We start from the raw sequence: 19,106 nt of genomic DNA, 5'->3' as shown, positions 1-19,106 counted from the left end.
CACAAAATGTCATGAATCAGGCGTTCTTCAGATGTTTTAGATTCTTAGTTTACTTTTCAGCTGATTAAAAGGACAGGGGTTTTGTTGTAACAACCCCTGCTAATCCTTGGAGGATTGAGAGGCTTGGCAGTGGAGATGTTATGAAAGGAATATTTGTTGTTTATTTTTTCACTATAGATAATCTGTAGCGATGCTGGAGGAGTACTCGGTGATAATACTGAGAGTACTCAAGCTGCAAAGTGAGTGGCAGCATAAATTCTTTTTCCTGAAGAAATGGGAGGTTGTGGATTAAAGTCATTACCTTTTGAGGCCAGCTGTGTACTATCAGTGTACCTGCAGTTTGAGAGCTGTGCTTTCTCCCACCCAATTCTGTGTGTTAAAAAAAAAAGCAGAAAGAGCAAATAAGCAATAGGCTGCAGCCAGGGTGGAAAAGTGTCAAAATTACTTTCCCCCCCAAGACATTTGAAGTCACAGAGAAAGGATCTTTTCCAAATGGAACTAGCATGGAGAATGTGGTTTTGTACATGCCATCCAAGTTGAGTTATTTACACACTACTGTGTGATATTGCAGAATGTGAAGTGAGCAACAAGTCAGGATTATGGAAAAAACCTGGCAGTGAAACTGGTTTTGCTGGGAAGTAATCTCTGGATTGTGTAAGAAGTTCTTGTGTTGAAAATAATCACAGCTTAATTCATTGTATTCCCACAGCATCAGGCTGATGTTAGGCTACGATTATCAGCCTTTGCTGGTTCAAGAGCAAGTTAGCAGGGGGTGATGTGACTTCCACTATTTAAGCTACCAAAATAGCATTTCTGACTCCCATCTTCTTTTCTACGGAGAGGTGACATGGTTCAGGTGAAAGGTGTTTACTGATCATCTTTTGTAGGAATAATATTTGGGGCTTTTTCCTTAAAGCAGAACATGCCTGGAGTGTTTTCAGTGAAGTGCTTATCTGAAAATAACAAATTTATGGGGAATAATCTCATCCTGTCCTGGGTTTTTTTAATGCTTAAATTGTGCCTCTCTTGAAGAGAACAAAAGTTGGGCAAAGATGAAAGAAACAGAATTTTCTTTGATGAAGTTGTGACAAAACCCATATATCCAAGTAGACTTCTATTTTATTGGAGACTTCTATGCAGAGTGTTAAGCTGACAATCCAGTAAATAAAGGAAGCAAGTTCCATTTCAGTGGGTGGTAAAATCTACATTCTATAATTCTACTGAAGAGTTTTGTGAACAGCTTAGTCATTAGGTTAGTAGTATTTATTGGTTCAGAAAGATCATGGATACATGTGGGGGGAAACACTGGTTGTTTAGCTACAAACCATTTGAAGTAGTTAAATTTTTCTGCTGTTAAGGAATGTAGAAGTTTTCTGCACTTGGGTTGTTTGATAAGGTTCAGTGAACCTTATTCCACGTTTTACTTGAAAGCTGTTAAGCTGTTAATTACAGACACAGGATTCATCAGGTGCAGTATGGGGAGTCTGTTCAGCCAGGCTCAGAAAAGGAGATTTTCATTTATGTCCTCTGCAACAAAGAAGAAAATATTATTAACCTTTTATGCCAAAGTGACATTTCTATACTGTATCACTAAAGTGACTGATGCTATGAATGAACAATCACTGGTAGAAGTATACATGTATTAAGATAACTCCTTGCAGCTTTCTTCCTTCATGACTGGTAAATTGTCATCAGAAGAGCTGGAAAAATTCTGGGAAGAGCAAAGGTTCCATGTATCTGACCTCTGACTAGAATCAGCCTCCACTTAAAATTAGGGACTTATCAATGGGATTTTGAACACATTTCTTCTGCTTATTTGGCCAAATGCTGCCTGTGCCATAACTCTTCTGGGATTACCCTGTGCTACGTTGTTAACCCCAGTGACCCTTATTAGTGTTGTTTTCCTCTTGGCACAGTAGCCACGGGCTTCTGCTTACAATTTCTTTGCCTTATGTTGAGGTCTGAGGAATGTTCTTTGCAGGAACATTCTGTCAGGTACATCTGCCTATTCTTTTAGGTTTACCTTCCTTAATCCCAAAGCAGTGGCACCATTCCTTCAAGGCGATGAGTTTGTCCTGGTCTCCATCGCACTCTTGGAAGAAACGGGTTATGCAGTGTTCCATAGGGACAAGGGAGGCTCTCAAGGGTGCGAGCTCCGAGTGTGTTAATAATCTGAAAGAAAGGGCAGGTATGGAGAACTGCATTTCCCTAATAAATTAGCAGGATTATCACAGCTGATCTAAGGTGCTAAAAGACAACAACGATGGCTTTATCAGAGATGCCCCAGTGGATTTTTTTACAGTGCTTATGTAGTGAATCTGTCCCAGGTCATTATAAAGGTGTCTAATACCTGATGAATCAAAATGCTTTTGCTGCGTATTTGTTTGCTAACATCTTTTTTCCTAGAACAAATATTACTTATGTAGTACTTAGAAGTATTGTAAGGAGCAACTTGCTCACAGCTCATCACTTGTGGAGTTTTGCTGTTAATCCTCTGGATATCAAGCTTGCAAAAGTGCTTAACTGTGTTCTAGAACAGTAGGTGTGATTGTCTTGAGATATTGAAGGTCTGAGCTTGGAAATACGGATCCCATCACTGGGTGATACTACAAAAAAACTTGAAATCTGAGTCATGTTATTAGAAGCTGGAGGCTTCCTCTTAACTGTAACTGTATCTGCTCCTTAAACTGAGAGATCTCTGTGGTGTTAGTTGAAAACTATGGATACCTCATTAATGGATTTTTGCTGCCAGGGCTCTGTCCTTTGTACTTAGCCTTAGCTAAGTTGCTCTTAGCTTTGGTAATAACAGGATTTCTTCCTAGCTGAGAGCAGTAGTAGGTATTAAGACACTGTAGAGCTTAGAGTGATCATGCAAGGCAAGAGGATAGAAGATTCTGACCTAGAATATGATCAGGAAAACAATGAGGGGAAAAGTTCTGTGTTATAGAGGGGGTGACACTGGCTTCTAACAGCTAAGGGACTGGTTCTGTATGTAGAGAATCCCTTGAGGTATGTAGAAAATTAAAACAGCCTGAGTTTAATCAGCAAATCAGAACTGAACCACAGATATATTTTTACCTGTCAACAGGGTGCTGATCAAGCTGGTGAAACTGCCAGTGCACAGGATACACATACATGTAGTAGTTTTTCTCAAAGTCGTGCAGGAGCAGCTCAACCGGATGGTCACCAGCCACAAGGCGCTTGTCATTCTGGTAGATCTTTTTGACCTGAACTCAACACAGAAATTGTTATTTTTTTGTTTCGGGATGAAGATCTGCATTTGGTATGCATATGCATATGCACATGCATACTACCTCAGGTAGTCCAGGACATTTTTGCTGCTGTTCATGTCACCTTTGGCAGTAACTAGAAAGGAAGTGAAATTCTTGTGGCTTAATTGTCAGACTCATCTAAGAGGAAGCAGTAGCCTCAGCTTATTAGGAGATTAAAACAGTTTTATCACATCTTCTCTCCTGAGGCAAACAATTAATGTTTTGGTGTGGAATAAGCCATCTCAGAAGTCATCTAATTCATGCCATTTAGTATGAGATGTTCTGGGCTGGTCCATGTAACTGCATGGTCTTATTTGAAAAGGATTGCTGACCTTATTCCTCTGCTTTTCAGTTAGAATCCCAGAAGTGTTCAGATCACGTTCATAATATTGAATAAGGATGTTCTTAAGCCAGTCTCGCATCCGGAGGGGGAACTGATCCACTTCATAATCAGTACAGGGGGGGATGACTGCACCAAAGAGAAAAGGTTTTGTTACCAAGTCATGTGTTAAGTCCACATTTGAGCATTTCTGAGATTTGAGATCTACTTCCTGTTAAAATTGATGGAGGTGTTAATACATAAAATTGTGAATGCACCTAATGTGTTCAATTATAAATCTACAATTTTTTGGTGCACATCCTTAACCAGTTGTGCAAGTCACAACCTTTATATATCTGTGCAGCTTTTGAGCATAGTTGTGCAGTGAAGCTCTAATCAGTCATTTGCATGAAAGCAGGGGATTTGACAGCAAGGGAATATTCTGGCTGGGAATGCTTTCCCTCCTACCATATTGCAGCAGTCAAAGAGGTTGGAAATCAGTTCTGGCTTTTAGATCCTGACTTCTGCATTTGGCATCTAAATTTGGGTGATGTTTTTTTGGTTTGTTTTTTCCATAGGGGCTTGAGATGGACATTTTAATTTATTAACTCTCTGCAAACACTGTTTTTCTGGTCAACAGTTTACAAAAATCTTCAGAGGCTGTAGCAATAGGAACATGTGAGACAGTGCAGGGGGAAGATAAGGTCAACAACAAATCAGTGTAAGCACAGGAGAGATGTCTAGGTTTCAGATACTTTTTAAACATGCTTAGGGTTTTGAAGGTCTGAATTAGCAGATAATTGATGCACAAGTGGCAGGTTACAGGAAGAAGGGTAATTTAGGGTTGGCAGATGCATTAAAGATACTGATTCTTTATATCTAGGTGAATTCTTCAAAGTAAAACAAGCTTACATTTGCAGGAGCCCATATAGTCTAGGTGCAGCTGTCGTCCCATTTTTGTCCCTTCCAGTTGACATTTGGTGCCAAAGAGTTGACATGTGCCATCATAAGTCTTGTTATCCGTACCACAAACCTAGAGGAAGCAAAACCACCACCCCACCACTGTGTTGAGAAAATTCCTTGTCACTCAAAGGCATTACAGTAATAAAAGCATCATTAATATGTGGTGAATACCCACAGGGAGTACACGTGATCAGAAGTATCAGAATTATTAGTTACTGTATGCCTGCATGAGGACTAGTTGTCTGTACTTGAATGCCCAGGTTTGCAATACTTGAGTTTAATTTTATGGTTGTAATATAGCCTCTGAGATTATTTCACTCTATGTGTACTCTATGTGCAATATGTACAATATGTGCTCTAAAACACCAAGTGGATACATAGAACTTTCAGTGACGGGGAAAAGCTACAACCCCTGAGAGACTGAGTGAAGCAAGTCAGTTACTGTGTAGTTACATGGGTTCATACTTCTCTCAAGCCACACTCAGTGAGTTTGGGTGCTTTATACCTAATTTTGCAATTACTAGAATCACTGAAACTCACTTGCATGCTTTTTAGGGAAGAATCATTCTAAATAATAGCAGGGGAATATGTTATCTTGTGAACACTTTAGGTGCCTTTTCCCAGTCCTGTGCACTGGGTGAAATACTCACATGCTCATAGTCTTTGGTGGGAGGGCAAGCAGCAGGATCTTGGCAGATACACTGGGGTTTCCCTTGTTTTTCTGTATGGCAGACTTTGCCTCTTTTGCATTTGAAGTTCTGACATGTGTCTGGCAATCCTAGCAGGAGAGAGGGACTGTATAAGTGATGGGACAAAGCCAGGTGTTTGTCAGATACTACTGACAGCCAAAGCAAAATACAGCACAATATTTATCAAGAAATTCAAAAGCATTTTTAAGTTTGTTATGAAGCTGGATCTTGTATTGAGTAAAGCAAACCAAACTTTAAATGATGATTTTTGTGAGACTTCTAGCAGTCCCAGGTTTGAATTGGATGGGGAAATAATTATTTTCTTTTTTCTTTTTCTTTTTTATTTTAAGAAAAAGTTTGTTCTGTAGGGACTGACATTCAGTTCCATTCAATTCTGGCTTCCTTTGGTGAAACATCCCATCTGTTTTTGCTGAATCAAGCACTGGCCTTTGTCTCCATTTTTGTATGACACAAAAAATTGTGCACTGCCTACAAATGTTTTTCATAATAAACAAATTACTAAATCCAGGGGAGTATGGAAGGGATTCTCTGGGAACACAAGATAAGGCAGAAGCACAGTTCAGTCACATGAAATCCTGTGCTGCAAAAGGTAGAAAAGAAATGCTGACCAGCAGATTCCCCAGCTGCAGAGAGTTGGGAATTATGTGACAGCTTTGCTTGGGGCTTACCAAGGGGAGCCTCCTCATTCCTGTTGCTGGCACTTTCCATCTCACCACGGGAACTGCCTGTAGTATTAACCTGCACAGTCACAGAGGCATAAGCAGAAAGTTGTGGTAAATATTGGGAAGAAAAAAAAAATATTGGGACAAATTTTTGGGGGGTCCAAATATAGAGCCAGATATAGAGCAAAGTAGAGACACAGTTTGCTCTGCTTTCAGCAGAGAGAGGTTGCTATGCAAAATGTGTGAGAAGAGCATAAAGCCTCTGGTAGTATTACCATGTTCTTGTTATTTGGGGGGGAAATGGAGGTGGAGAGAGAGAGAGAAATGGGAGCTCAGTAAGGCCTGAATTTCTTATAATTATTCTGTGGACTCTAGTCCTGCCTTTCCAAGCTGTTCACTTTTGTGCTGCAGCATTTAAAATCTTCGTGAGAGCGGAGTGAATAGGCTGGCCTAGTAAACTGGAGACTGGGTTTCAGGTTTTCTATCTGTGTGTTTGTATTTATTTGTGTGTTTCATTACATACCCCACTGCGGTTGGAGCTCTTATGTGAATGGTGTTCACTTCTTTTCTGGTCCAATTCAGCTAAATGCTCTGGGTGCAGTGACACAGCATGAACCAGAGGAATAGGGAATAGAAGGGGAGATAAGACTTCTGCATATTGAGGAGTCACCTGCTTTTCTCGAACAGGTCATTTAAATCATCAGAAATTTAAATTGGAAACTGATCCCTCTCCCCCTTTTTATACTATTAAAGTTTTATTTTAAAGATAATTTACCTTATCTTCACTGTCCATTGAATTCCTGTTATGAACAGAGCTACTAATTTTCAATTGTTGCTTGTCGTCGGAATCAGGTGGCTCATGGTCATAATAATCTTGTTCAAAGTCTTTAATATTGACAAATTGGTAATCCTCAGTTTCTCTATGAATGGCAGTGTCATCATCAGTGGTTCCTTCCCCTTCAGGCTCAGTACTGGTGCTCTCCTGGTCATTACTCTGGATTCTTTCCTCTTCCTCATAGGCTGCTTCTTTCCAGGTATTGCTGAGATACTTCTCACCATCAGTGTCACCACTGTCATGACCATCATCATCATTACTGTCTTCCCTATCATGTGTTTTCACCATGTCATGATCACTCTGATAGTTCACTTGAATATTGTCTTTTCTCTCTTGACCTTGCTGTTTGCCATCCTGATATTCATTATGGGTTTTTTTAGAGATGGGGATTTCTTCTTTGTAGGACTTCTTCTTCCTGTTCTCGCTCTCTTCTTCTTCTAAGTAAAATTTCTCACTGTGTCTCTTGGTTTTCCAGGTTGGCTGGCTGGAATCTCTCAGGAGTTCATCTGATTGCATGCTCTTCTCATGTTGCTGTCTTTTGTATCGGTCACCTTGATGTCTCTGATGGCCTTTGTTCTTTGTGTCTCTGTAATCAATTTCTTCACCCCATTCCTCGTTCTCTTCTTCTGTGCTTTCCTCTTCATTGCTTTCACTGTTTTTTTCAGACAGGCCAACAGAATTTTTGTTGTATTTCCACATGTTATGCTCATGATGAAGGCTGAAAGTACCCACTGGGTGTTCTGCGTGGCCTGGAAGGTGTCGGTTTGCCGTGTTCCCATGTTTCTCATGCTTCCTGAGCTGGTCATGCTCAGAGCTGGACTGTTCTCTGCCACTGCTCCCAGAGTCACTGTCCTGGTTATCAGAAGCCAAACCTAGTTTATTGTGCAGTGCAAGGAAATCAATGCTTTTCAGGCTGTTTTTCACTTGATGCTCGCTCCCAGTTCTTCCTTGTTTCCTAATGGTCTGGGGCTCATCCTTGTCTTCAGTGCCTGGTACTGATACCTCTGGTTTTAAATTTCTGTGAGTGGGCAGCAAATCACTCTTGTCTACATACCCTATGTTCTCTTTCTTTGAGGCTTCAGGATGAATATATTCACTCTTGGGAAAAATAAAAATAAAAATAACAGATTAATAAATCTTGGGATTTATGTGAAATTGATATGGTGTAATTTTTCCCTTGCCAAAGCATGGCACTGGCTTTATTTATTTTCTTTCTATGTGCTTGTCTTAAACTAGCCCAGAGCATGAAATTCACCGCTGGTGCCCCCTGTCTTTCTCAGAAAATCTGTTTATCTGTCCCTTCTTTTATTGCTGGAGTTTCTGGAGAGGTCTATGCAACAGTTTCAGAGACAGATGCATACGGGTGTCTTGTGAAATCTCAAAATACGTAATTAGTATTTTAGTCGTAACTACAGGCACTTGTAGGCAGCAGTAATTATCACTTACCTCAGAGAAGGGGGATGTGAAACATAACTTCCTACACAGATAAGGGAAAAATAAGGGACCTGGGAAAAGAGGAGCAGGCGAAGAGAGTGCACATTTCACAAGGTGTCATGATAGTAATTCCTGAGATGTGCCCTGCATTGGTTTTATAATCCATGTATTAATCTACTTTGAGTCTGATACATCATTGCTTCCTGGCTGAAGTCACCAGGAGTTATTGTGTGTGGTGACAATTATAAGATCAACTGTAGATATTTGATATCATTTTGATGACTTTTTTTTTTTAATCTGTCGAGCCAATAGCAAAAGCAGTATCTTCAGTGGAAATGGTTCAAATGCTGGAGGAGAAAGCAGGAACTAAAATGACTGTCAGATATTGCTGAAGCAATTACCTTTCTGCTGCTGTGTGTATTTCTGTACAGCACCTAGGGATGTTCAGTGCTGCTTATTGCTTACAGCAATATAGCACCTGATGCTGATTTTTCTTAAAGCTTTTGGGAAGTTTAATTTGGGAAGAATGGTTCTTCTCAGCATCCAAGTTCTGGAATAGCTTTTTCCTTTAGTTTGGGCAGTCTTATGACTTTATGACTGCTTGGAAACAAGCACTCTACTCACAAACATTTATATATATATATTTTTTATTTTTTTTTTAAAAGGTAGGATTGAAAATATTAATTTGATTCTTGTGGATCAGCTATATCCTATTTCCTAATGTCAAAGCGGTATCTAAAGTTTCACTTTCTTTTTTTTCTTTTGCCTGGTGTCATTGCTGATGTGGGAATAGTACTGGGAACTATACTCACTGTCTAACTTTTTCATGGGAAGATTGTACATTTGCTCCAATCTAACAGAAATTCACTGTGGAGCTTTTCCAAATCTGAATCCACAGATTCAGAAAACACAAGGCCAAACAGTCTTTAAGATTTTCTGCTGTGGGTGCCTGTGTTTGAAGCAGCAATTTGAGAAAGAATTGGGTCATGTCTTGACGGGAAGCCTTGTCCTGCAGCTGTCCTGCAGAGGTGTGCCTGGGTACAGATTCCAGATGCTGCTTTCTGTTATACCTTTATCCCCTAGGTAAAATCAGCTCTTAGAACTCAGGTACTCGTGAAGAAACTTGGGCAAGTTTCAGTCAGTGTCTGAGATTAGATACTGTGGGGGAGAACTGGCCTCTGATAGATGGTGCTCACACTTGGAACTGATGATTCATTGGCTATTGCAAGGTTTTGTTTTGATACAGCTGTCTTTTGTGTGTTATTTCTGGTACAGACAGCTATAGGCTACAAACTAATATTTATACCATTTCCTCTGCTGGGTACTTCATTAGGAAAAGTTAATTTTTTGTTTTTCATAGTGCAGAGCACCATACAGATTGATATGAAATGTGTCTGGAAAGCTGTACAGAGTGGGATATAGTTTATAATTAAAAATTAAAAAATGGTTAGCATAACAGTTGGGATTTTGAATCTCTTACTACAAAGCATAATCTGAGTTTAGTAGTTCTGAAACATCCAGTGGCTTGGAGCCAAGATCCATTGTATCTGAGCCACAAAGGCTCACCAGAGCAGTGCAATAAAAAGGAATTTTTTTATTTGGGTCAGCCATGAATGCAAAACTGGCTCCGTCATTACCACACATATGTGGCATAGGGAGGGCTGGTGAAATCCTCTGTCTCATTGCCATCAGGGCATCTGGCCCATCAGCCACAGAGTACTCTGCCAGGACAAGCTGTGTCTAATGCTCTGCACCATGAATAATGAAACATATGGCAGCTAAAATTCTTACATATTTGAGACTGCATATGATCCCTGGTGTGATAAACTGAGGATTTCATTCCCCTCCTGTACTGGAGCTGTGATGACAATAATTTTGTCTGTCACTGGAGCTTATTACGTGTACAAATTTGGGTAATGGTGATATGTGGGGATTCATTTAAGGTAATTTTATCAATAAGTGAAACTTCTACTTAGAGCTTTAGATTTTGTCCTGTTTGCAGTTGTTTAATATGCAAGGCATGAGATATTTGGCACTAATTCTTGGGGTGAGAGGACCTAAAGTTTTCTTAACATAAATCAATTTGCCGACCAGTATGTATGTGTTTTTATATTTAAGATGAATGTAAATGTAAGTTATTTCCTATTGTTTAAAGAACAAGAAGAGTACCTTTCCTGGAGTTTTCTGTCTGTGAGTTCTGAGCTTGTGATTTACAGGATGGGTCTAAAAAAGACAAATATGTGAGTAGCTCCACATCCATAACAATCTTTTATTGGTCAATGGAATAACATAGAATACTTTCAGAATGGGAAATTAAATGCCTGGTAATAATAGCATGATGAGGACTTACTGGAATAGCAAAAACTGGTCCTACAAGACAAATGAAGAGAGCTAGAGCCTTCATGTTTTCCAGATCTTGTAGAGGACAATAGTTAATGGTACAGAGGTATGGCTTAAAGGTTTCCTTTCTGCAAGAAATATGAAAACAAATCAAGTTAGGATTTGGGTATAATGACCTAGAAATGACTGATGGAAGCAATGTAGTTGCTGCCATAACTTGTTAAGTCCGGAGACCCACAAAATTGCTATACAATATCTTGTTAAGTCTGGAGACCCACAAAATTGCTATGCAGTAAACTCAGATGTGAGACCAACTTAGCTAGAGAACACTTTAGTCTCAATTCTTTGACAGTGATTAAGCTGTAGGCTGTGTTCATAAACTCCAGTGGGTGTTGCTGAGATGCAGAGTTGTGAATGGGCATAAGTTGAGTACATAAATACTTACAAATACTTTTAAGTATTTATCCCCCCTTCTGAGATACCACTTCGTGAAAAATTACTCTTTTTTATTGAACTCTGAGACAGTGCCTGCTTGTGGCATCTCTGTGGCTGAGGTGTCTCCTGGCTGCTCCCTTCTGTGTCTGGTAGGAAGAATTAAGTGGTGAAATTCTGCTCAGCAGGTCTCCAAGCTCAGAGGTGCTGCCCAGGCTGCTTGAAGAATGGGTGCAGTCCTGCTTTGGATGCAGTCCTGCTTCTGTTTTCTCAGAAACTGTCACCCAAAGTGTACACTTTTGGAAGATCCCATTAAACATTGTTTAATGTCATTATCTTTAAGTTAATGAAGATCAAAATACTCATTAGTGGGGCATATCCAGCATGCAATCAATTTTTTCTTGCAGTTAGTTCCAAATTACCTCTTGACTAATTATCTATTATCTCTTTGGCATGATGTCTAAGATCTTTTCAGAGGGAAGGCAGAATACAACAAAAGCCATTAATGAACATATGCAAAATGTCTCACTGGGCTGGATATGGGCAGTCACTTCAGATCAAGGCAAGTGTTGTTAGACTGAGGGTTATGCAGGCAACTTGTCAGAAATGCAGAGTAATAATCCAATTTCAGTTTTTCAGAGCCCTGAAAACTGTGAGTTTTGAAGGCATGTCAAGTGACTGAGGAAAGATAGATTTGAATGTCAGGTAGGCTTGATTGCCATTTCTTTCTGATGCTGGTGAGCAACACAGATCCAGGCATGTCAGTTAACTGAGTTTCCATTTTTAAAACTCTCATTTGTCATATTTGTTTTGGTAAACTAGTTTGAGAATCATAAATGAAAAGTTCTTCATGTTGTATTTTAATTATAATTGCAGTTTTCTAATTTGTCTTACCTTTGTCTGTAAAAGTTGTCTCTACCCCCTTTGCTCAGATCATGAAAAAGTTGTTGGAATAAATCTGAGCTGAAGTGGCAGGACAGGGCTTTTGTATTTTCTTTTCTTATTAACAGCAAGGCCACAGCAGCCAATAGGAAGCATAGGTCTTGAATAAGTATTGAATTATTTGGAAAGCCTGACTACACTGATTGGAGCGTCCTATGATAGATTGCGAGATTTTTTTTTTTTTTTACTCTAAGTGAGAAGGCACTTCATTCTTGCTTTTATTTCCAAATTCCTTCAGAAGAGAACTTCTATAAGCAAGCTTTTGTAGCATGTAAGTTTAACAGAACTGTCAGAAATGAACGATTACAGAAGAAGGTATTTTTAAAAAATGTGAGCAGGGAAACGTCCCCCTGAGAAAAAGAAATCATTATACTCTGCAGGAGAATCAGTAGGAAAAGTTAGCCAAAAGGTGAATAGGAAAATTTCTTGAGAACAATGGGGTTTTTGGCCAAGAAATGAGTAATTTAACAATACTTCATCTTGGGTTATTGAGCAAGCAATGCTAACTAGGGATACTGGGTTTGCATGGCAAGGAGGCTACAGGGTTGCCATTCTAATAGCGTCAGCAGTCACTTGAAATACTCATCAATGACATGAATTTTTAATAAAAGCATAAGTGTGATACTTTTATATTACACCTGGTATACACACACACAGTTTCCAGGTCTGTCTCAAAAGCCCTTGTGGGAGCATGAGTACATTATACATGTAGAAGCTGGTTCATGTGTGCACACACATAAAACTAAAAGGCAGATTTTAAGGCAGATTTCTGATCTGAGTTAAAGAAGAGATCACAATAAGAAAAAATATATTAAAGCATTAAAACTATTTCACTCATTCTGTACCAATAATTACCAATAGCTGCTAATGAGAATTAATCCCTCTAATGCTGCCAGTTTTACAGCTGTAAAAGCCATCGGGCATAAGTCCTTGATGGCTGAGTGCAAAATGATCAAAACCAAACCAAAAGTATTTCAGGACAAGTTAAAACAATTTTTAACAAACCATTCATGTTAACTTAATGTAATTGTTTAATCTCTTATGTTTCCTTTCTACCATTTTATTTTATTTTCTACTCGCTAAGATCTGAGTTTTTACAGTTTTGGTTTGGCTTTTTTTCCAGAGCTCTCTGTAATTTAAGACCAGATCAAGTCAAAATGAGTTGCTTTGATTTAATTTGAGGAGGATCAAAATGAGACCTGCTTATTAGGCAGAATTATTTTCATATTAGTTGGTGGGTTTTGTCCTCTCCCAGATCCTACATTTCTTTCATGGGCCCCCTGTTTGGTACCTGTTTTCACTAGGTCTACCAACATATTTTTTGAAAGGTTCCTCCAAGACCAGCCAGCATTTCTCTCTCTTACTTCTCCAATATGAGAAAAGAAGGTGAATCTGTTTTTTTGGCATTGTCTATTGGACAAAGGTTCCTAAACTGATATTTCAAGACACTGTTGAAGTGTTGGGAAATTAGGTCACGCCGTGGCATTCATCTGGGCCACTGTATGGTTCCAAAGGAGGTGTGTACTTTTCTTGACTCTTATTTGCCATAATGCTTTATTGTTTTGCAAGATCACTGGAAAAAATAATTATTCCATTGATAAAATAAGGGTTGTCTTCCTCAACACAGCAACTACATATTGTTTTCTCTTACAAAGGACTTTTCTTTCTGTTCTATTCTGAACTATTTCTGTTCTACTCACATTCTGAAATGTGTTATCCTTAAAAGAGATGAAAGCTTCACTGTATGAAAGCTACTGTATGAAAGCTTCAGCTATTTTGAAGTAAGTGAAAAAAAAAAAAATGCAGAGAGTTAGATATAAAATATTCTAAATTTTTAATTAAGAATAAAGAAGAAACAGTACCATAGCAGTAGAAGAGGTGCTCCTTCTTGGCCTGCCACTGATGTACTGGAAATCCTTGAGCCTTGCAAAATACTGCTGCTTTTCCTGAGATGTGTTTTGGTGTCTGAAACAGACCCTCTCAGCAAGTGCCTTGCTCTGCAAGCTTCAGTGAAGGAAGATGGTACTCTTTGGGTCTTGGTGGAACAAGGAATCCTAGGCTTCCATGGGATGAGATGGGGGCAATGGGCTGCTGGAATTCTGCTGGATTAAATGAATCAGAAAGACAATTTAGTGCTCACGGGCTCTGGGCCAGTGGAGATTAGAGGCTTTGTGGGAAGGACACATTTAGTGTTTTGCAGGGAGGGAGCCAAAGGGAGCAGGTCCAAGAGTTTCTGCTACATCAGCTGCTCCCAGAAGAGCTGAACTAAGGGATCTGCTGAAGCAGCCACACTGTGGACCCAGGGGAAAGTGGAACACGGGGAATGCCAGTCCCTGCTGAACTGCCCAGAGTTGCTTCAGTACGCTGCACATGATGCGTTGTAAACTTGCAAAAAGGTAGAAGCTCTAAATTAGATATGTAAAACCCAGTATTGATTGGCAGCTCTTGCATAACACTGAGGAGTTTGCTGTTTGAAAGCTGTTGCCATGGCTGTGCTGCCTGTCTGCCACAGCGACAGTGCAGAGCGAGCTGGTGAGGAGTGTGGAAACCTTCATGAGCCTCTGCAGCAGAGGCTTTGTGGCTTCTGGTTCTGCAAGCATTAATAAGTTTATTCTTTATTTTTTTTTCTCATCTCATTATTCCATAAAATGCTCCACCTGAACTGGAATACTTTCTGTGAGGTTGACCAGAAACAGTGGAGGGGATGCACCAATGTAAGAGCAGAGGCATTTCCAGTGATAAAGGCAGCAGATCCAGCCTCAAATTCCCCATTCTGCCAATATCCTCTCTTCCGAAGGAAGACGCTTTGCATATTGTGTTGACGTGACTGGAAGAGAGGTTGAAGCAAAATGAAATTAAGTGTGTGAATGGTAAGAACTGTAATGCAAATGCTGGAAATTCAGTCACTTTAGATAATATTTTAATATAATTCTTTTTTAAAGTTACAGTTTTACTGGCTTCTGTTCGCCCAAAAAGGTAATAAACATTGGGTGTTGATAAGATACGGTAAGAAATGTACAAAAATGGACCATGTTTTATGTGGCCAACTGTGAAGTTTACAGTTAATTTAAAAAAAAAAAAAATTAAATCAAAAAAGAGCCTGAAATCAGAGCTAATCCCTCACTCTGTAGACCAAGCAGAAAAAAACCCCTTTGACAAGAGTCCATGAGAAATTCTTTAAATCCTTTTCCCTTTTATCTCTGCTTTTCTGCCTGGAAACTAATTTATGCCTATTGGAGTTGAAATTCTGCTGGTCTGTCAGCCAGTCAGTGTCTGAAAGGATTGGGCATATTTCAGATCTTCCCCTTTGTTTTTCCTCTTGTTGTGCATGTTGAAAAGATTATTGGTTTTATCTATTCAAAACTTTGTTTTGTGCTGTGCTGTACCATCAGATTGCCTTTACTGGATTATTAAAGATAAGTGGCTTTGCTGTGATTTTTCAGTGTTCCAGATATGGATGGACTCTCAGCTGATAGAAGAAACCTGTTCAGGTAGCTACTCAGAAATTAGGACAAGTACAGCAATGTTAATTTTATGGTAGCTAAATATTAACTCTTTTTGTCATAATATTTTCTGATAATGGCTATTAACATTGCCTTGAAGTTCTTAATTCACAAAAAAAAGCGCCAGACTGTGAAGAACTGTGCAGAAACTTGAGGCGGAAATTTGTAGGAGTTTGAAGGTTATTTTTGGAAAACTGTATGTGATCTGTAGTCTTCTCCTGTTTCTGTGTTTAAACAGCTTTCTTGGGACTTACATGTCAGTGAGGAGGAAACATTTTGGTTTTGAGGATATTGAGGGGTTATACATTGTTTTCAGAGCTGTTACACATTTATAAAATATTTCATTAAACAAAATTGACTAGCTTCACTTTTGATGACAAAATGCTTCAGTTGAGAAGATCTCTGGTTGCTTTCCAATATCACCTGGAGGCCTGAGCTTGTCTTGGAGCCATCAGTCCTAGTGCTCCAGTCCTTAGCCAGTCCCACTGTGTCAGGGAGTGTGCTTTTTGGAAACCTTTTCAGCAGTAGATTAGTAATTCTTTCACCAGAAAGAGCCGTCGAGGTGAAGTATGGGGGGAAGAGGAGAGGCAGGCAGTTGCTGAGCTAAGTGAAAGAGAGGATATGCAGCAAACAATAGAGAAAGATTAAACATAGAAAAAAGAAGACAGATGAGTACAGGGAGGTGAAAAAAAAAATTATTTTCTCTGTCTCACTTGTGGCAGCTGCAGAACAGACACTTTAAACAAAGGAAGAAGAACAAAACCTCAGAGGATTTTGCGTTGTATTTATTAATATACCTGTCTTGCAGTGTGTTCTCTGGCAGCAAAGATCTGTGGGTCTGACTGACTGTGGGGGAGACAGAGTTAGGCTCAAAAGACATTTGTTTTTATTGGAGCTGTCTGCACCTCTGCATGCTCAGTCCAGCCAGAGGGTTCATATCTCTGCCCACAAGAGAGTGGTGTTGAGCCATTGGCTTCCACACCACGTAGCATTTACATTTACATTTTTAAAATGTAAAGTAAATTTTAACATCAGTGCTCATACTGATTTACAAATAAAGTTTGGCTGTTCCAAATCAAATATGCTTTACCCCAAAATGAAAAGGTGTAAGCAAGTTGGAACTCAAGTGTTTTAGTATAGATAAAGAAACTCCCATTGGACATGCTGGCAAGTACTGCTCGTCCATTCCTATTGGAAATAATTGATAGGGTTCATGTGGACCACAGAGGCATTTCATGGAAAGTTTAGTTTTCTTTAGAAAGGTAGAAACACTGAAGACAGTACCGAGGATAGGAGGGAGCTGGTGCCTCTGACCAGCTCTGTTCAGTTGTGCCACACCAAAGGAATACTGGAAGTGGGGGGGGTCTTCTGTTTCTTATTTTTGGGGAGAGAGGGGAATATCAGTTGTGGCACTTTAGGTATCTTATAATAGAGATTCTGCCCAGAAAGTTTGCCGAAGTATTTTTACATGCATTTCTTTCTAAATTAACTTATCTACTGAAAATAAATCACTAATAATTATAGTAAATATAATATATAGATGTGTATTTAGACAAATATAAATTGTAACCTCTGGACTAAGTAATATTAGTACATTACTCCTTTCTTTCCTCAAAAGAAAGCAAGCTTGATTTCCTTCTGGAGGCTTCTTTTGCTGAATTTAGACTGAAGTTTTTATACTCTGAAAAACTAATCTCTAGGGTCTCTTTTGACTCCAAAAGCAATGCCCAGAGTCATTTCGAGATTAGCAAGCATCTCTGGAGTATAATAATAAATACATATGAGCTGCTGCTGAGTATGTTGAAACTGAGTTATCTCCCAAGAATTTTTTAGTAAAAAAATCTCACAAAGTGTGGCTTATCATTAAAAACCTTTTAAAAAATCAGAGACACCAACTTAAAAAGTCTTCCTATGTGTTCTTTTTTCGGCCTGTTACTTGGTCAGTTCTGCATCTAAAAACAGGTTCTCTTGAATACAGACTATGTGGTTGCAATTTATCTTTTGCTCTAATCCAGAAGCCCTCCATCATCAGTGTTTTATTCCATACAGCAGTAGTTCTGCCAACTTCCACATTACAATTCTTTTACTTTATTACACTGAGTTTTCCAACCCTTCAGCAATCTCAGTTAGTCAAAACCCTGTTGTGCCTTTTTATTTCTTGTTCTGTCTGCATTAAATGCTGTACTGGATACAATTCCGTCTGTGATTTTCATGGTGCCTGGGAAGATAAGAAGTGCCAGGCAGAACCCCTATTGCCTGGATATATGGAACGAGCCATGCTTCCCAGTGAAGTGGGAAGCGACTCCTAATGGCCAAGACTCTGGCACGGCTGCCCCCTGTGCTGCTGCTGCTGCTGCTATATCAGGATTTGTCTGTGATGCAGTCAGGGTGTTAGAGACCCATCCTGTCCTCTGAGAGCTGCTGCTCGGGGCTGTGTCATGCTTGACCACAGTGCCTGCATAGGTTGAAATTAAATGTTTAAAAAGGAGGGAGAGAAATAAACATCTTGCCCAGCTGGGGAACATTTGAGTGCCGTTGGGGAGGACCTATTTTAAAGCTCAGACTGAGGGATGGCTATTTTTGCTCTTGAGCCAGACTGACTCAGCTAATGGCTTATATTGTTAAAACCATTTTCTTGACCAAATTCTTAAAAAGAGGAATGAAAATGAGCAAGAAGAGTCCTTAATCCAGAAAGAGGTAGACACAGCTCAAACCTGAAAAGCTCTTATCTGTACCCTTCTGTTCTTTGGGACTGCAGAGATGTGCTTTATTCTTATTGTTCAAGTGTGCATTTGCTTTAATAACGAGGCAAAGAGATGAAGTTCAGCATGAGGATTTTAAGAGCAATTCTGCTGAAAACACATTGTACAATGTGTCTCCAGAGCAGATTGTTATTTCACTTAATCATTTCAGACACACAGTGTGGCTGGAGGCTTCTGAGGGAGGGAGACACAGCAGGGATTGTTCATTGCAGCTTATCTTCCTTGTTTCTGATGTTCTGCTGAGCACTTGCCTTAAAACTGCCTGCGTAGATGGATTTAAATTGCAGGATAGGGGAAAAACAAGTTTTATATTATGCATGGGTGCCATTTCATTGGATTTACAACCTGACTGCCCTATGAAGTGGCTCTGCAGTTGTTTGGGAGCACCATGAAGCAAATCCAAGTGTGGAACAAAGCCAATCCACTTGTGATGGGGAATCTGATGTAAGAAGTGTGTCAAGACACACTAAGGAGTTTGTCAAGGCTATTTGTTTAGTGAGTACTGTGATCCTTGGTGATGACAGAAGGGCAAAGAAGCTGGTGAAGGATCTGGAGCACAAGTCTGTTGAGGAATGGCTGAGGGAGCTGTGTGCTTTTAGCCTGGAAGAAAGGAGGCTCAAGGGGAACCTTATCAGTCTCTATAACTGCCTGAAAGGAGCATGTAGCCAGGTGGGGTTCAGCCTTTTCTCCCCATCAACCAGTGACAGGACAAGAAGACACAGCCTCCAGCTGTACCAGAAGAGGTTTAGGTTGAAAATTAGGAAGAATTTCTGAACAAGAAAGAATGATTGGACATTGGAGTGGGCTGCCCAGGAAGGTGGTGGAGTCACCATCACTGGAGCTCTTCATGAGGAAACAATGGATGTGGCACTCAGTGCCATGGTCTGGTTGACATGGTGTTTGGTCATGGGTGGGACTTGATGGTTGCTGAG

At 39.7% G+C, this 19,106-nt stretch overlaps 3 protein-coding genes across 6 annotated transcripts in view; 2 read left to right on the top strand and 1 right to left on the bottom strand.

Annotated features, from left to right (window-relative positions):
* Positions 1-1,196: 1,196 nt before the first annotated feature.
* Positions 1,197-13,968, bottom strand: LOC102102265 (SPARC-like protein 1). Of its 3 annotated transcripts, XM_088056840.1 has the most exons (11): positions 13,772-13,968; positions 10,546-10,663; positions 10,365-10,418; positions 6,702-7,859; positions 5,933-6,002; positions 5,205-5,332; positions 4,504-4,624; positions 3,605-3,741; positions 3,079-3,227; positions 2,024-2,172; positions 1,197-1,527 (listed from the first exon to the last, which is right to left on the bottom strand). In XM_088056840.1, exons 2-11 carry the CDS (start codon positions 10,597-10,599, stop codon positions 1,499-1,501), a joined length of 2,049 nt encoding a protein of 682 aa, XP_087912966.1. In that variant the 5' UTR covers positions 10,600-10,663; positions 13,772-13,968; the 3' UTR covers positions 1,197-1,498. The 3 variants fall into 3 exon arrangements, with proteins under 3 accessions (XP_087912966.1, XP_087912964.1, XP_087912965.1); XM_088056838.1 differs by lacking the exon at positions 1,197-1,527 and having other exon boundaries at positions 1,992-2,172; XM_088056839.1 differs by lacking the exons at positions 1,197-1,527; positions 13,772-13,968 and adding an exon at positions 11,862-11,893 and having other exon boundaries at positions 1,992-2,172.
* Positions 5,899-19,106, top strand: part of DMP1 (dentin matrix acidic phosphoprotein 1) — a 26,685-nt gene continuing 13,477 nt past the window's right edge. Inside the window, exon 1 of one of the 2 annotated variants that reach the window (XM_088056842.1) lies at positions 5,899-6,037. Coding sequence is in view for 1 of the 2 variants with exons in the window: in XM_088056841.1 (XP_087912967.1) it covers positions 15,367-15,400 (34 nt within the window). In the remaining variant the exon portion in view is untranslated. Of the gene's footprint in view, positions 6,038-15,329; positions 15,401-19,106 lie in introns of those variants that run through there. The other variant, XM_088056841.1, reaches the window with a different exon arrangement.
* IBSP (integrin binding sialoprotein) overlaps positions 15,373-19,106 on the top strand; it is a 30,864-nt gene continuing 27,130 nt past the window's right edge. The window contains exon 1 of the mRNA XM_088056844.1: positions 15,373-15,400. The gene's annotated coding sequence lies outside the window, so the exon portion shown is untranslated. The remainder of the gene's footprint in view (positions 15,401-19,106) is intronic.

The sequence above is a fragment of the Pseudopodoces humilis genome, chromosome 6 (genome assembly GCF_049639895.1).
Source record: "Pseudopodoces humilis isolate 2021_Gansu_Grassland_sample_001 chromosome 6, ASM4963989v1, whole genome shotgun sequence".
NCBI lineage: Eukaryota > Metazoa > Chordata > Aves > Passeriformes > Paridae > Pseudopodoces > Pseudopodoces humilis.
Note: the sequence above shows the minus strand (reverse complement) of the source record. Positions and strands in the feature narration are given on the sequence as shown.

Coding starts and splice junctions, on each gene's coding strand:
- LOC102102265 (XM_088056838.1), bottom strand. CDS start 10,599: ATGAAGGCTCTAGCTCTCTTCATTTGTCTTGTAGGACCAGTTTTTGCT. Junction 6,003..6,701: donor CAATGGACAGTGAAGATAAG/GTAAATTATCTT, acceptor GTGACTGTGCAG/GTTAATACTACAGGCAGTTC. Junction 4,625..5,204: donor CCACCAAAGACTATGAGCAT/GTGAGTATTTCA, acceptor TGCTTCCTCTAG/GTTTGTGGTACGGATAACAA.